The 22394-nt window shown below is 37.0% G+C and overlaps 1 protein-coding gene across 5 annotated transcripts in view; it reads left to right on the top strand.

The window, feature by feature from the left end:
• Window positions 1-22394, top strand: part of TBC1D12 (TBC1 domain family member 12) — a 1516811-nt gene that overhangs the window by 1353899 nt on the left and 140518 nt on the right. For all 5 annotated transcript variants that reach the window (XM_044056656.1, XM_044056658.1, XM_044056657.1 and 2 more), the window contains one exon: window positions 8399-8657. In XM_044056656.1, the coding sequence (XP_043912591.1) occupies window positions 8399-8657 (259 nt within the window). The remainder of the gene's footprint in view (window positions 1-8398; window positions 8658-22394) is intronic.

Consider the following 22394-nt stretch of genomic DNA (forward strand, 5'->3'; position numbering starts at 1 on the left):
CTCCATAACTTTTGCTAGGGGTGAGAGAAGGGCTCTAGGGCAGAAGTTTGAGAGTTCATTTGAGTTGCCTCCCTTATGCAATGGGATAATATGTGAGATTTTCCAGAGAGATGGGATGTATTTGTTTTAATGTAAGTAATGGTTCTATTTATGAGGATGGAGATTGGGTAGGCTAGTACTTCTGCAGTTTGCAAGTATTCTGCTGGGAGGAGATCAACTGATGGTGTACATGGTTTTAGTTTAAGAAGTAGAGTGTGGATGAGGGAAGTGGGAATGGGCTGAAGATGGAACGTTTGGGGTTGATTGGTCAGCGGGGAAGATTCTGTGGTGGTGACAGGTGGTTAAAGGCACAGTTCCCTGTGGGACATGTAATGTTTATAGCTTTTTAAATACAGTAACTCTATTAGACATCCTTTTTTTAATAAAACTTTTAAATTGAATGTTACTGCCACCTATTCAACTCAGAATGTTATTTACTTAGCCGTATGTGGCCAGTGCTGTTCGTTTTATATTAGTAAAATCAGTCACTCCATACATGAGTGAGTTGGAGAATACTTGGCTGCTATGAATAGACAGAATGCAGATAGAAGTGCTCTAGCTAAACATGTCGTTCAAGTTGGTAATACTCATGTAGTTACATGTATGGTCATTGAGCATTTAAATCTAAGTTTGAGTCTGGAAGATTTTAGAAATATCACTGAGCTTCATGAGATTAAATGGATTGTTAAATTCCATGCTTGTAGATCTCCTGGTTTGAATGAGATGATATCTTTGAAGCTGTGTTTGAAAACATGACCATTACGTTAACTTGTATTATTTTAGTTATGATTATATTAGTATGAGTCAGATGCTATTTGTTAGGTACTATTTTGAATTTTTTGTATGATGATGGGATCAGTGTTTTTCATTTTACTTATGTGGTAGTACACACCTTTTATCACTTTGGGAGGAACATGTTCTATTCAAGAATGCACTCTTCTGTGAACATGTGGTGTTCTACAGAAGGTTTGTCGATGATCTTTTTATTCTTTGGAATGGAACAACAGAACAGCTGGAATCAATGTTATCCACTATGAATGACTTAACTGCATTCCTTACTTTTACCATGAACCATTCCATACATAGAATTGATTTCTTAGATCTATATATTGAGAGATTAATGGATGATATGATAAACACGGGGGTCTACCGCAAGGCATGTTATTGCAATTCCTTGTTATTGAGGTCTAGCATGCACCCACAATTTGTTTTTAAGAATATAATGAAAGGACAGGCCATTAGAGCCTCGAGATTGAACCCCACTGAACAGGGCTTCATCTCAGAATTAGATAGTCTGAGAAATAGATTACTGACCCGGGGATACAAGGATGGTGATATTATACCATACATGGAGGAAGCATGCATGTCACGCACTACCTCAGGTGCACCATACTTTGGACCCAGGACCCAAGATCAAACCGCTGGAGATCATATGGTAAATAGACCTATTAAATTTTTCACTTTGTACACTTCTGATCAACATCAGTTAAAGGAAATTATTAGCAAGCATTGGGACATTCTCCTGGTTGATGATGACTTGAAACGCATTGTGGGGGAGACACCTAGTTTTCTATTTCGGAATAAGAGCAACCTAAAGCGATTGCTTTGTCACCCCAGATATGATAGGATTATGAGGAACATTGATCACACTAAACCCTGTGGTCACTGCAACTTTTGTTCATTCATTGATAGCAGTGAGGTGTTTATACACCCGGATTTACACACCACTTTTTCCATCAAGGCAGATGCAGACTGTATGACACCCAATGTGGTGTATCTAGCTACTTGCCAGGCATGCCCGAGTTTTTATGTTGGTAAAACTAATCAGCCGTTAAGGGATAGAATGAGAGAGCATATTTACCACATGAGGAATGGCACTTTACACAATGCCTTAGCAAAACATATAACCTCCAATGACAATGGTCATACTTTTTTGTTCCGGGTTTTAGAGATAATTGTTGTCATTAAGAGGGGTGGTGATATTATGAATCTTACGGAATCTAAGGAGACTGACTGGATCATCCGTTTGAAAGCTGACAGGGGCATGGGTTGAATGATAGAGCTTCTGTAAAACCTAAGTTGAGACAACGCAGGAATATAAAATGAATCACTATTTATTTGTATATGTCTTTGATTATATATTTTATTAATATTTAATATTTTATTAATAATCACTTAGCATGTTTATTTACATGTTTTTAGGTCATTATGTATATTTCTATATTCTGTCTTATTTTACATTAGCATGTTTAAATATGGGAGAGTTCTTTACATTTTCTAACATTGTTTTTAATTGATTAATTGAGCTGCTTATATGAGGGGAGGTCTATTGTGATTTCTATACAAGGATCTGAAGAAGCTGTAATGGTGAAAGCGCTCATCCGTATGTTTTAGGTGCACATTCTTGGAATTAAATCTGGAGTTTTGTTCTTACTTCTGCTGTACTCCGTTTTCTTTGTGATTTATATTATTTTATCACTTTTGTTTAGTTGATTTGAATGAGATGAGTTAATGAGTTTTAATTGCTTTTACTTTGTAAAGTGCTGTATTTTTTTTAAATATGATGGTCTGATGAAGCACCAGCTACTGGTGTGAAAGTGCTAACCCGTTAATAAAGTTGCTACTGTTTTTAGCTCTGCCGTGTTTCTTCCTTTGCAATTGATTCTACAGTTTATGTTTTAGTTTGTGCATAAATAAATTCATTTGGAGTGGCACTTCTACATTATTTTGTTTTTCTGGTATTATTTGTGGTTGCCTTGTGGAGCATGGCAGAAGGTTCTAGTATTGAACTGGACAATAATCTAATCAGTTCTGGTTTACCAGTGAATCGAATTGGGAAACTGTTGTCTGTTGATAGCAACCCATTGCTCGCATGTGATTCTTCAGTGGAAGAGCTACAATCTGTGTAGGGTCAGTACGATGTAGAACAATTTTCTAAGGTGGTACGGGACCTAGAAAATGAGTTATCTAGATATAAAAGGCTCCAGTGGCAGTGCTTACATTTTTAGGCATGTATTTTTCATAAGGTGGTCCCTGGAGGTCTTAAAGTTTTAAAACTGCCACCATTTGCTGACACTTATCCATATCTTTTGGAACATAGGCAGAAAATTAACTTGGATACAAGCTTTGGTTGTATGGCACTGTTGACCTATTTACTATAAGCCTGTTGAGCAGTTGCTCAACAGGCTTAAAGTAATCAATCTACCTCCCCCTCCAGGGGAGTGGGAGGTTGGCATAATGGTCGAGGTGTTTACCTTGCAAATGCAAGGTGCAGGGTTTGAGTCTCACTTGGGGTAATTGGCTAGGCTTAAAATAGCCTAATGATGTCAACAAGAAACAATCAGTGTTACGAAATATTGTTCCTGCATTTGTTTGTGATGCTGCCTTTGATGAGATTTCTGACCATATCTCTCTCTCTGAACACTGATTAATAGTCGGAAAAAGAAGCAGCAGCTTGAGAGAGGTATGAGTTATTTCTTTAATGCTAATGTTTTTATGTGGCCACGTTCCACTGATGTAACTTCTGCTGATATAACTCCATCCCTGCTAAAGCAGGCTGAGTCCTCTGCTGGAACTGATGTTATACATTCTACGAGATCCAATAATTTCTCAACTACGGGTAATGTGACATCTAAAATATCTGTTACTAACTCTACTGTTGCTACTACTATAGTTAATACGGCACAACCAGTTGACTGCAGAAAAAAACATGTTTCCACCAATCAACAGCAGTTTTTTTCATCTCCTCCTCCTCTCCCAGTCCAGAAGGTAAAGACAGTCCGAAAGAATTGGTCTTTGAGTTGCAGGAGGAAGAGGAGGTTACCTTCTGTAGATCAAAGTTCATACAGAGACATCAAATGGATGTGGAAGCCGCACAAAACCATTAGTTTTTAATTTATCCTCGAAGCATTTAATGGTACATCTGTTATCAATATTAGAGAGGGGGTTATCTTTTGTTCCATCTTCTAATGCAGATTACTTCTCTGCAATCCTAGACATGAAGCAGTTTGTACAAAAGCTCTTGTTGAAATGCTTGTTTAAAGGTGACTCATATGCTACTTTTTCAAGAAGCCTAGTGTTTATGTACCCATTTTGAGTCCTGTGCTTGAAGCTTTTTGCAGTGTATGAGAGTCTGATTTACTTAAGACATTTAATTCAGGTTGCAAGAGTAAGAAGTTATATAATCTTAACAGAGATGAATATAGTTCTCTACAGATGCTGAAGAATGATGAGCCTTTCTATCTGCCCAACTGATAAAAGCAGCCGTATAGTTATGGATAAACAATTTTATTTAGATGTTATACTTGATTATTTGAGTGATAGTGAAGTATATGCTGTCATTTCTCTGCCTGATATTCAACGGATGTGTGATTCAGTGTGTCAGTCGCTATATGATTGTCTTTTGAGCAATTAAATCACTGTTGATTTAATTCTCTCTCTGTAGATTTTCCTATTGTTCCAATGCTCTGTGGTCAGCCTAAAGTTCATAAAGATATGTTGAAACTCCCTATTAGACCGATAGTCTCTGGTGGGGGCTAGCTCACAGATCCTTTATCTAGCTTTGTAGGTAGGAATTTGTGACCTGTCCTTTACTCTTCTTCCAATATTGTACGTGTCACTAAGCAGTTTTTGAAAGATTTATATACTCATGTTAGCGGCATGCAAGATTTGCTACTGAAGAATTGTCTAATGGTTTCTTTAGATGTTGAGTCTTTATTTACCATCATTGCTTATAGTCAGGGCATAAATGCCATTAAAACTTAATTAAGTAGCAGGAGTCAATATGATGTTAATAAAACAGATTTTATGTGTATTCTCTTAGAACTTATTTTGGATAATAATGTTTTCCTTTTTAATGACACTTACTGTCTTCAAAAGCAAGGCATAGCTACACCAGTATAGTTATAGCAGACTGGGAAGAGAACGCATTTTTGACTAATAGTAGATGTACTTTATATAATTAGCTTTTATCATCAGCCTCTCTAAATAATTATTGTTACTTCTCAACCATATCTCTTTTTCTTTTATTTTTTTACTTTATTTTTAAACTCAACTTTCATTTTATCCTTCTCAGTAGCTTTAACTTAAGGAGTATTTTCTGTCTTTCCTAATAACTCCCCAACAATTTCTACTACCAATTCCATAAGGGATGTGCCACTGTCTCATCTTTAGTTAATTACCCTGCATTTTTATCTTTGTAATTATTGGCGCATGATCTGAAATAGTTGTTGGATGTGCATCAAAGTTCTTAATTAAATGAATATGTTCCTGTGAAGTATAAATTTTGTTTAGTCTAGCCCAGTTATTGTACCTTGGGATATAATATGTAAATTCTCACTGAGTTCCTAATATTGAATTCATATGTTCCATACTATATAGTTTCTTAAATTTCTCCAGAAGTCTACCCTGTTTTGTTATATTTTCCCTTCTTGGTTTCCTAGATAAACCCGAATTGTTGCAACTCAATTTCCAATCCCCACTTGTAAGTAATAATATTCCCTGCTGAATGCCAGTTATTTTTCCCCAAATTTTTAAGCACCATAATAGCAGTTTTTGGTGAAATATAAATACATGCCAGTGTAATCCTCATCCCCTGCCGATAGCCGCTTACTACCATAAATCTGCCATTATCTTTTTTTCTTCTATCTCTGTTGGAGCTCCTTCAGCAATTAATACAAGTACTTCTCTTTTCCCTTTTTGATATTCTGCTGAAAATCCATCCTGAAATCTTTTCTTTTCAAGTTCACATGCTCATTTCTTTCCAAATGTATCTCTTGTCTTGTAGCATTGCTATTTGCTTTCTGCATTTCTTAATATAATTTAAATATTCCTTCTCTTTTGCCTGTATCTGTTAGACCATTCACATTCCAAGATAATATGGAAAGTGTCACCATTAAGTTATTATTCCCAGCTGTTCTATATGACAGCTTTTTAAAGTGTCTGTTTCCAGTTTTTGTAATGCGTGCATCCAGCAATGTTTGGCAGGATGATCCTTTATACAGTTTTTTTTAACATAATGTTATCTTGAGATGGATTTGCAGATTATTCTTTATACCCTTCAATACCAATTTTTTTTTTGCCTTTCTTGATTCAACAGAATAATTAAACCTTTTCTTTATACATAAGAAAAAATGTCACTTTCTTTCCAATTCTCAAATCTCTTATAAACAGACAATGTATTCACTTTCTCCCCCCCAGAAACATGTCTGGTTACTTACTTTCTCTTGTATATGCAGTTGCTGTGAATTTGCTATGAAGACTGAATCTAAAAACACAAAAAAGTTCAACAGGCCTGAGCATCAATGACCTACTTTCTAGAGCTTGTTGGGTTTGGCTGTCAAGGCATTTAAGTTGCTTGCACCTTAGTGACTCTGATTTCTGTAAAGAACCTTTCTCCAGTTATGGATGCTATTGTGAGAGAAGCAAATAAAGTTGTAAGTTGTTTTAGCACCAGCAGTAGCAAATCAGTGTTATAGGTGCTCTGTTTGAAGTTTTGCATGCAAACACACCATGCGAGATGTAACAAGTAAATTTTGTGTTAACTCAGTGATGTTAATACTGATGTACAATTTATGGCCAGGATTAGCAGATGTCTTGGGTTGAAAAAGGAGTGCTTTATATGAAACAGCTGATGAGCAACCTACTGAGACATGATTACAGCTTGTAAAGTATTTCCCTAACAATGGATAAATGGCCAGAATAGATTCATTACTTTTTTGTAATTTGTCTTTTTGAAATGGTAGTTGAAAAAATGGGTACAATGTCAATCAGTGTTTTTAAGGAGACCTTGTCCTCTTCCAAATATAGTAAGCTTCACCTTTCCCACACCTCCCAAGTATATTGTAAACTGTGTCTGAGGCTGTACTACAGTGGGGCAGAAGGGCTGAACGTAACAAGAGGAGAATTAGTTCAGCTTACAAAAAGAATGGTTCCCATCAGATTCTGGGCTGGTACCTTAAAGGAGAATATACTTTTTTTCAGTTGGTATAGCATCTTCTCCCTTCCACAGACATCTGCCAGTATCTCCATATTGCACCCACTTATAGATTCATAGATTCATAGATTCTTACTAAGCTAACTGCCCTTGCGAGCCATTTTAAGCTAAGCTTATCTCAGAGACCCGTGAGACTCAAACCCTGTTTGTGTGTGTTGTAAGGCAAACCATTACCATTGCCCCACCCTCCATGTTATTTTTCAGTTCCCACCTGAAATACCTACCAAGGCTGACTAAGCTATCTTTACTGTCATCTTTTTGGCCAACTCCCAACTGAGGATGCATGAATGAGTGCTTGCAGTTGAATCTAATTGTTATATAGTCACAAGTAACAGCTGACCATGGAAATTATCAGAAGTTTGTTCAGGTCTCATTCCTTCTCTAACTACACTCGCATATAAAATTTTAGCAGTCAGCAGTGTCTTCATTTAACACCTGTACATCAACCTTGTAAGTGTTTGATCAAGCCACCTCATTCACTTGAAATTATACCATTCTGGGGTAGGTTATAATGGTGCATTTTGCTAAGTGGAAGTGCTGCTTGTAACATCAAGGATTGTACCACTAAGTGTCAGAGGTAAAATGCATGTAATGTAATGTTTGTTTACCTATTTTTTTCCCTCCCCACAGCTGATCATCAGCTGCCCCCAGATCCAATCTTATTCTGCTGGTTCTACATCTGGACTTTCTCCTTTGGGGGCCAACGTATATACTGAGGCACCTGGCCCAGTGTCACACTGCTACCGGGGAATATTTTTGCTGAATTAGCTGCCTCTTGTGTTGATCAGTGACAGGCTGTGGTGGAACATGGAATAAGCATAAGTGTGCCCAGGCCCTCTTCTGCAAGGGGCCTGATGTCAGCAGGAAACCCCACCCTCCCACAACCAGGCTAAGCATGGCTGCATCTCCAGTCTCTGCCAGAGATAACAATTGCCTGCACCAAGAATCAAATTCATCACCTAGGACATAGGCAGGGCTTTATCTCTCTATGCCACCAGTGCAAGCAACCATATTTAAATATTTCACTGAAACCACCACTGGAAACAGGTCAGACACTGTGATCTTGTGTTAGTGATGTTGGCTGCAAAGCTGAAGACCTGAATTTGAATCCTGACAGTTGCCATTTCCATGCTGTAAGGCCTTGAGCATGTCACTTAATCTTGTTTTGCTCCTAGGTTTTTTTCCAAAACAAGACGTATTTTTGATTCTAGTGGAATTATCTGATCAACAAACTGACAGACAGATATAACTTAAGAAAAATGGCAGATGTGAATGTCATAGTAAATCATCCTAATCCTGTATGACTAGAAGTAATATGATGATCTTAAAGTAATTGGCATTGTTTTATTTTTGCATCTGAACCAGGATCTTCACATTGTATAGCAAGTCATTACCACTGGATCTGGCCTGCAGAGTCTGGGATGTCTTTTGTCGAGATGGAGAAGAGTTTTTGTTTAGAACTGCCCTAGGAATCCTCCGATTATATGAAGATGTACTCCTTCAGATGGACTTCATTCATATAGCTCAGTTTCTCACCAAATTGCCTGAAGATATCACCCCAGAGAAGCTGTTTAACTGTATTGCAGCGGTACAGATGCATAATAGTAATAAGAAATGGACTCAAGTAAGTTCCATGAGTTGTAGATGTGATGAACCTCAGATTTCCAGTACAAAATTGAATGAATGTTGAATAAATTATTGCCTGCTGACTAGATGCAGTTTATTTCAGTTCATGAATGTGGTTCTTTTGCGCCCCCCCATATTCTGATAATAATGGAAATGTTTGATCTGTTTAAAGTGCTGATTCCTCTGAACTTTATTTTCCAGCATTCAGTTCCTCAGCTGTATAAAACATGCTTATAGTTTGTGCATTACAGGCTATTCATTCTGCATGCACTGATAGATTTTATGTTAATCACTCACTGTCTTGTGTATATGTTCATTTTCCAAGTTCAACACCCTGTTTTACTTTTAAAAAACAGTGTATAAAAAGAGCAATCGGGCCACCAGGCTGAGTCACACTTTTAATAAAAGCCACAGATAAAATCACAAGTACATAAATAAAATCACAAGTACATGAGTGCTTTCTGGCCTAAGCCCTTCAGATAAAATCACTATACAAACAAGATCAGATTTAAACATTTAAATAACCAATCACATTCTAGTATTGCACCCTCCTCTTTTTTAGGGCCGGTTTAAGCGGTATGACATCATTAAAGCCAGGAGCTTGATCTGCTGATAGCTCCATAATCCATTTCATCTCATTATATTCTATGTGGTTAACCATTTCCCCTCCCCTAGTGTTAGCATATATAACCTGCAGCACCGTGAACCTGAAACTATGTCCAGGATTACCAATCACGTGCCGGAAAAGTGCATTATGTGTGTTATGTAACCTTATCCGTGAAAGATGTTTCAAAATCCTTTCTTTTAAAATACAGTTCATTTTTCCGACATAGAAAGAGGTACAGCATTAACATACGGCTAAATAAAATAACATTTTGTGTCTTACAATCTGCATACTTATTCATATGACATTCTTTGCCTGTTAAGGGATGTATAAATTGATTGCATTCCATAATATGTGGACAGGCTTTACATTGTCTACACCTAAAAGTTCCTTTTTATGAATAAATATGCGGAAAATGAGGGTCTTGCAGCAGGTGTAGAGGATTACATATCTAACCTTCAAGTTCTTAATGAACTACTTTCTCTAGTCATGAGTACAAGATTTGATTCTTTCTGTTTTTATTTGTCCAGACAGTGCTTTTTTTGCCCCTTCATGTGTTTAACAAAAAAAAGCAAAACAGTGCATTCGCAGATATCCTCAGAATTTACTTGATTTTTGAGTCTTTTAACTCCTGGGTTCTGGTCCTTATAACTAGATGAGATGAGAGACTCCTGAGTCCACATAAATGGTTGGATCCTAGTCCTCAGTGCTTATGCAAACACACGCGCTGGTGCATACATAAACACACACATGCACACCTATTGTAAAACCTCTGTTTTGCAAATACAGTCTTGTGTTAAGTCTTTAAAAAAAAAACATCTTTGCAAATCAAGTCTTATGAAAAAGTCTTGAGCGAATGGCACACACCATGTAGCATTTGTAAAGCAAATGAATTCCTTGTTAAAACATCTCAGGTATGTAAGCAGCTCTTCCAAAAAGACCTCGTACCAGCAGGTTTTCTGTCAGCACTCATCTCATTGAAATTGAGCGGAACTGTAATAGAGTTTGGGAGATGTGGGTAAGTGGAAGAGAGACAGTTTTTAGGTGGAAGAGGGACAGTTTTTTTTCCCTTTTTTAATGTTTGCCCTTCCATCAATTGTCAGCCATCCTGATGGGCCCTTCATAAACCATGACCCGTGAGCATCCACCCAAAAAGACCCTATTATAATCTGTCACTGTTCTAGGTTACAAAACAGAGTTGAATTTCCTCTATCTGTCTTACTAATGATGTTCCTCCTTTATCAAAACTGATGTTTTAGCACTCCCCATATTGGATCAGCTGCTATGCAGCAAGGCAATAGGAAAAGGCCCCAAACAGGACAAAGGTTTCCACTCAAGACTGGTTAAAAGCAGGATGTACACTGCAGCCTCATCCAAGACTTTCCAGACTAAACAATAACAAATTCAGAGTGCTTATATTACATGCCCTGCTACCTTACTTATAAAGAATGAACTATTGGTTACCCTTAATGTGAAAGGCTCCTGTTTACACATCCTTTCAGCAGGAAGGTGGGCAGATGTTCATGCACAGGTCACTGTTGCAGTAGCCTATGCTATTTGGGTATTACCCCCTGCACTGGACAGCTTCCCAAAGCTTTAGGTGCCTTCCATGTACTCCAGCTGCCAAGAGTGCTCAAGATACTCCCTGTAAAAGGAAATTGGGCACCAAATTGCTTCAGAGTGTTTTTTTTTTTTTTTTTTTGCTGCTGAAGTGAGCACTCCATTGGGGAAGGCCTTCCTACTTTTCTGACTAAGTTATACCTTTCTTGTCAGTTTTATTGCCGTTACTAAAAAATAAAGTGATTGGGGGCTCTTATTGCACTGGGACAGCAGAGTTGAAATGTTTGTACTTGTGTAAATGTTTTGTGAGAAAATGTTTACTTTTTGACTAAAAAATTTCATTTTTATTTAAGCTGTATGTGTCAAGACAGGATAATGTACTTGTGAGGGACTTGTGGTTTACTTAGCTCAGAACCTCTTGTTCTCTTCAGATGTCACTACCCTCTCTTGACATCTCTTTCCTGGCTTATTGATGGAGTAGCAATCAGTCTCCATGGTTCTTACTTCCTCAGTGCACAAAAAGAAAAAGCTTGTTAAGGAGTCTTTAATGGTTAGTCCTGGTCCTAGTTTGCCTCTGCTGCTTTTGCCATTATTTTTTCCTTAGACCATCCATCTTTTCCCTATGCAATCCTGTTTGTGTAACCTTCCAAGACCCCAGAAGACTGGGGTCAGCCTCGTTGTCTGTTGCTGTAGGGATTCCCATACTGGGCAAGGGAGAGTCATTTTTTTCTTTATCTTTGGAAGGACAGGTGAAAGGTCTTCACTTGGCACGGATGGAGTGTTTGATGCTGGGTCCAGTGTGCCTAAGAGCCAGACATTAAGGGAGAATGTAGTTAGTGAGAACAACTTCCAGTTACTTGTTTCTATTTCCATGAACAGGGCAGATTTATTCAAATTTGTCAAGGAACTGATTACTGCTTTTTCCTCATCTTTTCAAACTGCTGGGAGAAAAAGGATAACCGTTCCTCCTCATCCTGACAGAATCTTCTGTCAGAAGAGCAGTCAGTGGAAGGAAGGGGTATACGTCAGGAGTTTCTTTGCAATCAGAGCATTTTAATTCTGATGCTAGGATTGATTCAGAATTCCACTAAAGAAATTTGTCACTGACATGTGAAGTGTTTCACTGTGGTCAGATTTAAATTCCTGTATATTAGAAAATGTATTTTGATTTGATACAGTTACTAAAGCTGCACCAATTTCTCCTGTATAGCTTGATTTAGAAAATGCTTTTCTCATAGGTAAATACTAGGCTCAGTCTGCAGATCATTACAATCCTAGCCAGTAACACTGCATCAAGCCTCCTTGATGGATAACCTTTGATCCCTAAGAGATGTGACAGGATACATATGCTGGATTACTGGCCTCAAACAGATGCCTTACGCAGACCGACTCAAAAAACTCCAGCTTTAATCCGTCACATATCGCCTACTCAGTGGTGATCTCTGCCTAACATACAAAGCTATGTCAAACCCAGAGCTGTTGGACATGCTCCACTTAAAGAAATCCCAATCCCTCTGAGCTACATGCTCTAGGGACTTAAACCTTGTCACCACAATAAACAGAACATGCTGGAGGGATAGATTCCTGTCCCAGAGACTTCCCATACTCTGGAACAGGCTACCTATCTATGTCAAACAAAGGTCCTCATTAGCACTCTTCAAGAAAAATCTTGATGATTGGATGGGTAATAGGAAATTTACCCCGGGATCACTTCTGTGATTCTGCTTGACAGGGGCACAGGAAAATAATTTTCTTGGGTGGCGAAAGCCAGGGTACCTTTTTGTCTAGGCTTGTATAGGCCCTAGGGCCAGTAGCTTAGTACTTACCTATGAACCTATGAATGTAAGAGAGAAGGACAACCAGTGACTAAACTGATTATTTCTAGATGGTTGTCCCAGACTATTACCTTTTGTTATACTCACCCCAGTAAGGCCACTTCTAGCCAAGTTTACAGCTCATTCAACAAGGGCATTGGCTTCTTTGGTGACTTTCTGGAAAGGGGTGGATTCTGGACGTATACTATAGGAAGCAACTTGGTCCTCTGTTCAAACGTTTAAAATGCACTACAAGCTGGATCTCTTTTCCAGGAGCAGAACAGGCTTTTCCACAGCCTTTCCCTAAGGCTACTGGAGTCTTAGTTATTGGCTTCCTCCCTTATTTGTTACTCCTCACTAAACTATGGGAGTCTATCCAAACAGCACAGGCTGTTGCTATGTGACCCATGTATGAGCATAATACAGTTGTGTAAATATGCTTACCAAAACAGTAGATGTTTCAGTGTATCACCACTGCAATGGCTACCCCTCTCTCCAGCTCCCTTTTTTTCTCTTACTGTACCAGGATACAAAATTACCAGGATAAAGATTAATAATCTCTGTTATGCATATAATACCACTCTGATGGCTGGAAGTTAAGATTTGAAGAACCTGTTGATGAAGATAAAGGTTGAAAGCACGGAACTTGACTTGCTGTTTAACATCAGACAGCTCTAAAAATAATATAATCTAGACCTGTATTTTCTTTTCTTGCAAATTAATGAAGAAGAATTGGTGGCAGTGACATATTTTATTTTCCTTTGCTCAAATATGTCTGGAGATGGTATTTGTACATATGAAATTAAATGATGCTTGATTCTTGAAAGGAAGGTTATGGCAAATCTGGATAAGATCTTGAAAGCCAAAGACTTAATATTGTTAACAAAGGTCTTTATGGCCAAAGCTGTGGTTTTCCCAGTAGTAACATGTGGTGATGGGAGTAAGACAATAAGTAAGGCTCTGCTCTGGAAAATCACTTGTTTTGAACTGTGGTGCTTGAGAAAATTTTTGAGAATTCCGGGGACCACAGGAAGCTAAATCTTTCAATACCTAAGGAAATAAACCAGGACAGTTCACTGGGAAGAATTACAGCAAAAGTAAAATGCAGATGCTTTAACCATACAATGCAAAGGCATGATTCACTAGAGAAGGGGTCTCATGTTTGTTGTTTTTATTATCTGTGTTCATATATCAAGTAACATATAAACAAAAGAGAAAATATTCACTTATGCTTCTGTGTTAGTGTCTTCAGAAATTGATGAAAGATTGTCATAGCATTCTGTCAGGTCATCATAATTTTAGGTGATTGAATCCATTAATATGAGCAAGGTCAGGATGTTTAGAATTGCACATAATTTTTAACACATTTTATTGAATTATCAGATAAGACATAGGCAAACATGCCTTTATATAAAAGAAAAAAGTTTATTAACTTGTTCCTAGGTACAAACAGTATATATGGCATATTTTTGTATAACTATCATCAATCTAACAATATATAAATTGCTGAATTCCTGCCTTCCCTTATATCTCACGCCTCCTCCAAACCATTATTCTTCATACATTATTCCCACTATTTCTATTTTTTTCAATGTAATTTGCTCCTACCATTTTCTAAATGTCATACTTTCAGTTCCGTTATCTGTGATTAATAGTACTTCAAATGCTGCTAGTTTAGAGTTTGATTTCTGTTTACTAGTAGTTGCTTTTTTGGCAGCCACCAGAATTAAACTTAGCAAGGCCTTGCTGTGTCTAGACAGTTCTTGTATCCCAACTCAAAAAGAAGTAATTTCCTTAGTTACATTCATTTGCTTACCCAATATTTCTGTGGAGAATTTTTGAAGTGTGCCAACTCATTACACTACCAAAAACATATGTTCCCAATTACCTCTTTCTTCCCCATCACACCTCCAACATTTGCCATTTACTGGAAAAAAAAACTTCTTTGGAGTCTGTTTGGGGTATAAAAATAACTATGGTAACACTTCCAAGCAAACATTCTAAATCTTTTAGACTTTGTTGCTTAGTTGGTGGGACCCATATCTATGTTCTTCAATTTCTTCCTTGTGAATTGCTTATCCAGGCTGTCTTCCCAGTCTTTTCTAACATCCTCTGATTGATCCCTGTAGTTATTGTGCAATATTTTATATGCTGTACTAATTATCCCTTTTAACAGCAGCTTCTCTTTTAGATTAATCTAAAATCTCTACCAGTGCAGATCATTCACTCAGTATTCCCCTATACCTTTCTCTTTGCCTGTACTCTATCAGTCCCTGATAGGGAAAGCAGTCTGTAGCCTGCAATCCAAATGTCTTCTTTGCCTTTTTCCATTCTGTTACCTTTCCCTCTGTAGTTATTTGCTCCCAGTACCTTGATTCCTTTGCTAGTTTGCCTGTTCTCTGTACCTCTGTTTGCAGTCATCCCTATCAGCAAAATCTGTTTTCTTCATATTTGTGCTGGCTTAACTCTTAGAATATTTTCTAGTTTTTAAGCATATAATTTTTTTCAATTTCTTCAAGTCTTTTGGGTTTTTAATACCATGATGGGAATAGCCCCAATTACTAAATCAAAGTATGATTAAAGTTCATGAAATTAGTATCGTTTCAATCTTTGATGTCAGCCAGTAGTGCTCTTCGCAGCACTGGCAGTGTGCCCCGTAATGACTCCTTCTGTAGTTCATATGGAGTTACATGTATTAATAATATGTCTAAATACGATTGTAAATTCTTTTTTATAAGACTCATTGCTCTTACTACTATTGCTTCTAGCCAAGTTTACAGCTCATTCAACAAGGGCATTGGCTTCTTTGGTGACTTTCTGGAAAGGGGTGGATTCTGGACGTATACTATAGGAAGCAACTTGGTCCTCTGTTCAAATGTTTAAAATGCACTACAAGCTGGATCTCTTTTCCAGGAGCAGAACAGGCTTTTCCACAGCCTTTCCCTAAGGCTACTGGAGTCTTAGTTATTGGCTTCCTCCCTTATTTGTTACTCCTCACTAAACTATGGGAGTCTATCCAAACAGCACAGGCTGTTGCTATATGACCCATGTATGAGCATAATACAGTTGTGTAAATATGCTTACCAAAACAGTAGATGTTTCAGTGTATCACCACTGCAATGGCTACCCCTCTCTCCAGCTCCCTTTTTTTCTCTTACTATACCAGGATACAAAATTACCAGGATAAAGATTAATAATCTCTGATATGCATATAATACCACTCTGATGGCTGGAAGTTAAGATTTGAAGAACCTGTTGATGAAGATAAAGGTTGAAAGCACGGAACTTGACTTGCTGTTTAACATCAGACAGCTCTAAAAATAATATAATCTAGACCTGTATTTTCTTTTCTTGCAAATTAATGAAGAAGAATTGGTGGCAGTGACATATTTTATTTTCCTTTGCTCAAATATGTCTGGAGATGGTATTTGTACATATGAAATTAAATGATGCTTGATTCTTGAAAGGAAGGTTATGGCAAATCTGGATAAGATCTTGAAAGCCAAAGACTTAATATTGTTAACAAAGGTCTTTATGGCCAAAGCTGTGGTTTTCCCAGTAGTAACATGTGGTGATGGGAGTAAGACAATAAGTAAGGCTCTGCTCTGGAAAATCACTTGTTTTGAACTGTGGTGCTTGAGAAAATTTTTGAGAATTCCGGGGACCACAGGAAGCTAAATCTTTCAATACCTAAGGAAATAAACCAGGACAGTTCACTGGGAAGAATTATAGCAAAAGTAAAATGCAGATGCTTTAACCATACAATGCAAAGGCATGATTCACTAGAGAAGGGGTCTCATCTTTGTTGTTTTTATTATCTGTGTTCATACATCAAGTAACATATAAACAAAAGAGAAAATATTCACTTATGCTTCTGTGTTAGTGTCTTCAGAAATTGATGAAAGATTGTCATAGCATTCTGTCAGGTCATCATAATTTTAGGTGATTGAATCCATTAATATGAGCAAGGTCAGGATGTTTAGAATTGCACATAATTTTTAACACATTTTATTGAATTATCAGATAAGACATAGGCAAACATGCCTTTATATAAAAGAAAAAAGTTTATTAACTTGTTCCTAGGTACAAACAGTATATATGGCATATTTTTTGTATAACTATCATCAATCTAACAATATATAAATTGCTGAATTCCTGCCTTCCCTTATATCTCACGCCTCCTCCAAACCATTATTCTTCATACATTATTCCCACTATTTCTATTTTTTTCAATGTAATTTGCTCCTACCATTTTCTAAATGTCATACTTTCAGTTCCATTATCTGTGATTAATAGTACTTCAAATGCTGCTAGTTTAGAGTTTGATTTCTGTTTACTAGTAGTTGCTTTTTTGGCAGCCACCAGAATTAAACTTAGCAAGGCCTTGCTGTGTCTAGACAGTTCTTGTATCCCAACTCAAAAAGAAGTAATTTCCTTAGTTACATTCATTTGCTTACCCAATATTTCTGTGGAGAATTTTTGAAGTGTGCCAACTCATTACACTACCAAAAACATATGTTCCCAATTACCTCTTTCTACCCCATCACACCTCCAACATTTGCCATTTACTGGAAAAAAAACTTCTTTGGAGTCTGTTTGGGGTATAAAAATAACTATGGTAACACTTCCAAGCAAACATTCTAAATCTTTTAGACTTTGTTGCTTAGTTGGTGGGACCCATATCTATGTTCTTCAATTTCTTCCTTGTGAATTGCTTATCCAGGCTGTCTTCCCAGTCTTTTCTAACATCCTCTGATTGATCCCTGTAGTTATTGTGCAATATTTTATATGCTGTACTAATTATCCCTTTTAACAGCAGCTTCTCTTTTAGATTAATCTAAAATCTCTACCAGTGCAGATCATTCACTCAGTATTCCCCTATACCTTTCTCTTTGCCTGTACTCTATCAGTCCCTGATAGGGAAAGCAGTCTGTAGCCTGCAATCCAAATGTCTTCTTTGCCTTTTTCCATTCTGTTACCTTTCCCTCTGTAGTTATTTGCTCCCAGTACCTTGATTCCTTTGCTAGTTTGCCTGTTCTCTGTACCTTTGTTTGCAGTCATCCCTATCAGCAAAATCTGTTTTCTTCATATTTGTGCTGGCTTAACTCTTAGAATATTTTCTAGTTTTTTAAGCATATAATTTTTTTAAATTTCTTCAAGTCTTTTGGGTTTTTAATACCATGATGGGAATAGCCCCTATTACTAAATCAAAGTATGATTAAAGTTCATGAAATTAGTATCGTTTCAATCTTTGATGTCAGCCAGTAGTGCTCTTCGCAGCACTGGCAGTGTGCCCAGTAATGACTCCTTCTGCAGTTCATATGGAGTTACATGTATTAATAATATATCTAAATACGATTGTAAATTCTTTTTTATAAGACTCATTGCTCTTACTACTATTGGGACTGTCTGGGTATCTTCCACATTGCTCTTTGTTCTGCCAGCAGATCCTGATATTTTATGACTTTTTGTCTCTCTGTACGCAAGACACTGTAGTCACTGGGTGTGGCAGTTTCAGTGATCAATGCTACTCTTGTCTTCTTTTCTTGGACCACTGTATCCTGTTTTCTAGCATCTATCTTTTGAACTGTTGGTAGTGGATGATCCCAAGTGATGTAGACTTCCTCATTTTCTATGATGCTTTGTGGCTCATGTTTCCAGTGTTTTTCAGCCACTTCAATACCATAATGTTTGCACAATCCCCAGTGCAGCAGTCTTGCCACCTTATTATACCTTTTAGTATACAGTACTTCTGCCATTAGTATGTCACAATCAGCAACGAGGTGTGCAACTGTTTCCAATTCAATTTTACAAAACCTACAGTTGTCTATTTCTCCCACATGTTCAATGGACTTTATAAACCAATGTGTATGCAGCCCACTACTTGGGCCGCCAATATTAACCTTTCATCTCTTGGTTTGAATTCGCCCCTCCTTAACCATTCCTGTGTGCATTCCTGATCAACATGAGGTTCTTCCAGACGTTTTCTGTACTTGCAGCTATATTTATAATTTTTCTACATTTCTTGCCTTCTCATCTGATCCTTCACCTTATATTCATTCTTTTGTTTTTTGGTACATTCAGTTGCTGCCTGATTTTTATCTACTTTTGGTTTGATTTCCATTCCTGCTTGACACCGATAAGCTTCTGCTAAATTAAGCAGAGAAGTCATCTTAGACTTATTCTCCTTATGTTTCAAAACTTTCACTACATTTGGGTCTTGTAAGGTCAGCAGATATGTGTGGAGTTCCACAATTGCAGATCTGTACGTATAATCAGTTTCAAGGAGGCCCATCCCTCCTTCGAAATGAGGAATATATAATCTTGGTATGCACTGATTTTTATAAATCATTTGGTGAGCATGAAGCATCCTTTTTGTTTTCCAATCTAATCTATCCAACACATATGGGGCCAGTCAATCATTCCAAACTGAGTTAGGACAGGAAGAGCAAACTGGTTCATAGCTTGGATTTTGTTCACAGATGTCGGTGCTGTTTTCAGGATTAATTTAAGTCTTCTGAAGTAGTCCTTAATAACTTTTATTCACATTTGTTCATGTTTTATTATTGATCCATCATCAATTCCCAAATATTTATACACTCCTTGTTGCTCAAGTTCTTTTATATCACATTCTTGTCCTAAACTGATATTTTCCTGGTGTTGCAGTTTTCCTGCTTTAACGGTTGCTTTTGCATATTTATCAAGCCCAAATGGCATTCTTATATCATCTGAAAAAGTTTTGACAACTTGCAGTTGTGCTTTCAGTTCCTCATCTGATGAGCTATACAGTTTTAAATCATCGACAAAGAGAAGGTACGAAGTCTTTACACTTTGTTTTTTTCTAGATACCAGATTATAGCCATGGCCTTAGCTGTTGAGTAAACAGTTTAATGGATTAAGAGCAAGGCAGAATAGTAACTGTGACAAATAGTCTCCCTGGAGTAACCCCATTTGAATTTTTATCCCTAGGATAACAATTTGTCCTTTATCATGGCTTAATTGGAAAGTGGTCTGCCACTGCTTCATGGTCACTCTAATGTAGTTAATCAGTGTGGGCTGTATCTTGTAAATTTTTAACTCTTTTATCCATGAATGAGGGATACTATCAAATGCTTTTTTGTAGATTTAGATTCTTCCTCTTTTTACAGTTCTTCACTATGACTTTATTTAACAACAAATGATCCTTTGTTCCATATGACTTTCTTTTATTGCCCTTTTGTTCTACTGCCATAATTGAGTTTTCTTCTAAATGACTATAAACTCTGTTGGCATCAATTCCCATGTATGGTTTATACGTCGTCAGAAGGCAAGTTATCAGTCTATAATTTTTAGGGTAGCTTGCAGGTTCAATCTTAAGTAGAAGCATTGCTTTTCCTGTTGTTATCCATGGTGGTGTCTGTTCTGGGTGCGCATATAAATAATTCTTACTCATGGCTAAATCTTCGTGCAAAGATGTTAATACTTTTAACCAGAAGTTAGGTACTGCATCTGGGCCTGGAGTTTTCCAATTAGAGGCTTTTCTTAACTTTGTTTCAGTCTCTCTAGCTGTTACTTCATCCCATTTCATATCCTGTACCTTTAAACTTCTTATTCTTTCTCTTCTTTTATCCATTTAGCATCTTTATGTTCCACAGGGTCTTCATAGATACTTCTCCGAAATGTATCTATTTCCTCTTTTTTGGTGATCTTTCAGTTCCTTTTACCTTATTTCGCAGTTCTCTATAAAACCTTTTTGGATCATCAATAAATTGCTTATATTGCACTTTTCCTTTATATTTATCTTCACATTTTCTAGGTTTTTCCGCCTGTGGTGAAATTTTTAGTTTATTATTTGCAGTAGTGCATGATAGATCCTGATCTGTTCTAATATTTTGCATTGTTTTTATCACATCTATCTTTCTTAGTATTTTTGTTGATCTATTCCCTCTTCTGTAGTCTTTTAACAGTGACACTTCTTATCTTATTTGCTTTATAATTTTCTCTATTCTATATTTCCATGATGGTATTTGATTTCTCCCCTTCCTTTCCCTCACTACCCTGTGTTCTTGTGGTAGAACTTCATCAGTTATTAATTTAGCTGCACAGTAATATATCCTGTTTACTTCTGTTATATCGCATGGATCTCTATGAACAGTCCTAATTACTATGTTCATTTGTTTTATCAGACTTCTGACTTTTTGGGTTTTATTAACCTTCTGCAGTCTATTTCTTTCATTGATCTTGATATATCTGCTCATGTCTATTAAGTCAGCAATTCTTCTCTTAACTCATTTTCTTCCAAACTGAGGGCACATCCCTTGTTTTCCAATTCTTGCGGGCATTCTATAGAAGGTTCTGCAGCATCCTCCTGTGACACAGTCTCATCAATTTCATCCTGTGCCATCCGTTGCTCTATCATATGGGAACTCACTGGTCTATCACTCCTCAACATCGACTGCATCAGAATTTCCACAATTTCCTGTTCCTTCCCTTCTGTCTAGCTTCAAGTGAACATTTATACTGGTTTCCTGTGGAAGGCTCCAAATTATCTTCATATAGCACCTGACCAATTGCTTCTTGTTCCATTGGTTTCCCCTTAATTTGGATATATATTACTCTATCCTGTTGTGGTGCTTTCTGAATCAGATTTTCTACACTAAATCCATCACTTTACAGGTACTCCATAATCTCAGTTTCTATTTCTTTAACTTCTCCATTACTAATTTCCTTTTCTACTTTTCCTCTTTGTCTTCTTATTTTTTGTATTGTAAAGTTTTCCATGTCCGGATTCCTTTGTCTGTATTTCTCTTCAAATATCTTTGGTGCTGCTGTTTTTATATTGGTTAGTTTTGCTTTCTGCTTTGCATAAATATTACACCATATTAAATCTCTTTTTCTTTCCCATGTCCATATTTCTTCTTCAGATGTTTCCTAATCTTCCTGTTTCTCCCTGCTTTGGGGACTCACTCCATCCTGCTGTGATGTAACCTTTGTTAGACCTTCTATGTCAAATCCTTCAGTTCGCAGGCACTCCATAACTTCATCTTCTGTTTTTTTTTAACTTCTACTTTACTGATCTTTTTTTCTATGTTCCATCTTTGTGATGATATTTTTTATTGTGAAAATGTCCATATCCGGATGATATGCAAGATTCTGTATAGCTACTGTTGTTTTCCTTAAGGATCTGCATCCAAAATCCCACTATTTCCTTATTTCATGAATTTCCCTCTGTTTCATCATTATCCCTTGTCATATTGAATTATAAATTTCTGCTTGTGTTGTGTATATGAGCCTTAACTGTGTAGCTCTAAAATATCCCTTCAAATCAGGTAATTCTCTATCACTATCACTCTCTATCACCTTTTTTCTTAACATCCTGAAATGATGGTTTAAATGCCTTGTGTATTTTGTATATATTTTTTTGTTACCATGTAGTAGATAGCGGAGCTTTTCTCCTCGGGCCTCCACTGAAAATGGACATGTATCCAGTTGGACTAGCCCGGTTAACAAATGTAAAATAAAAATAAATAAATAAATTCTACACTACCTTGTTCTTTTGGAAAGATCATCTTATCCCACTTGACCCTTCCTCTCCTCCCCTTCCAGATGAATTCCACTCTTTATTAATTATTATCTACAACTTCTCCTGTGGTTGATAACAATATGCCTGGCTGTACATAAAACTAAAGAGACTAAAAACATTTTCATTACTTGTATCTTGCTAGCCATATCCATAAACAAGAGCTGCCAGTTTTGTATTTTTGCTTTATCTTTTTAG

This window comes from Protopterus annectens, chromosome 14.part0, assembly GCF_019279795.1.
Source record: "Protopterus annectens isolate FY-2018-M chromosome 14.part0, PAN1.0, whole genome shotgun sequence".
NCBI classification, from domain to species: domain Eukaryota; kingdom Metazoa; phylum Chordata; order Ceratodontiformes; family Protopteridae; genus Protopterus; species Protopterus annectens.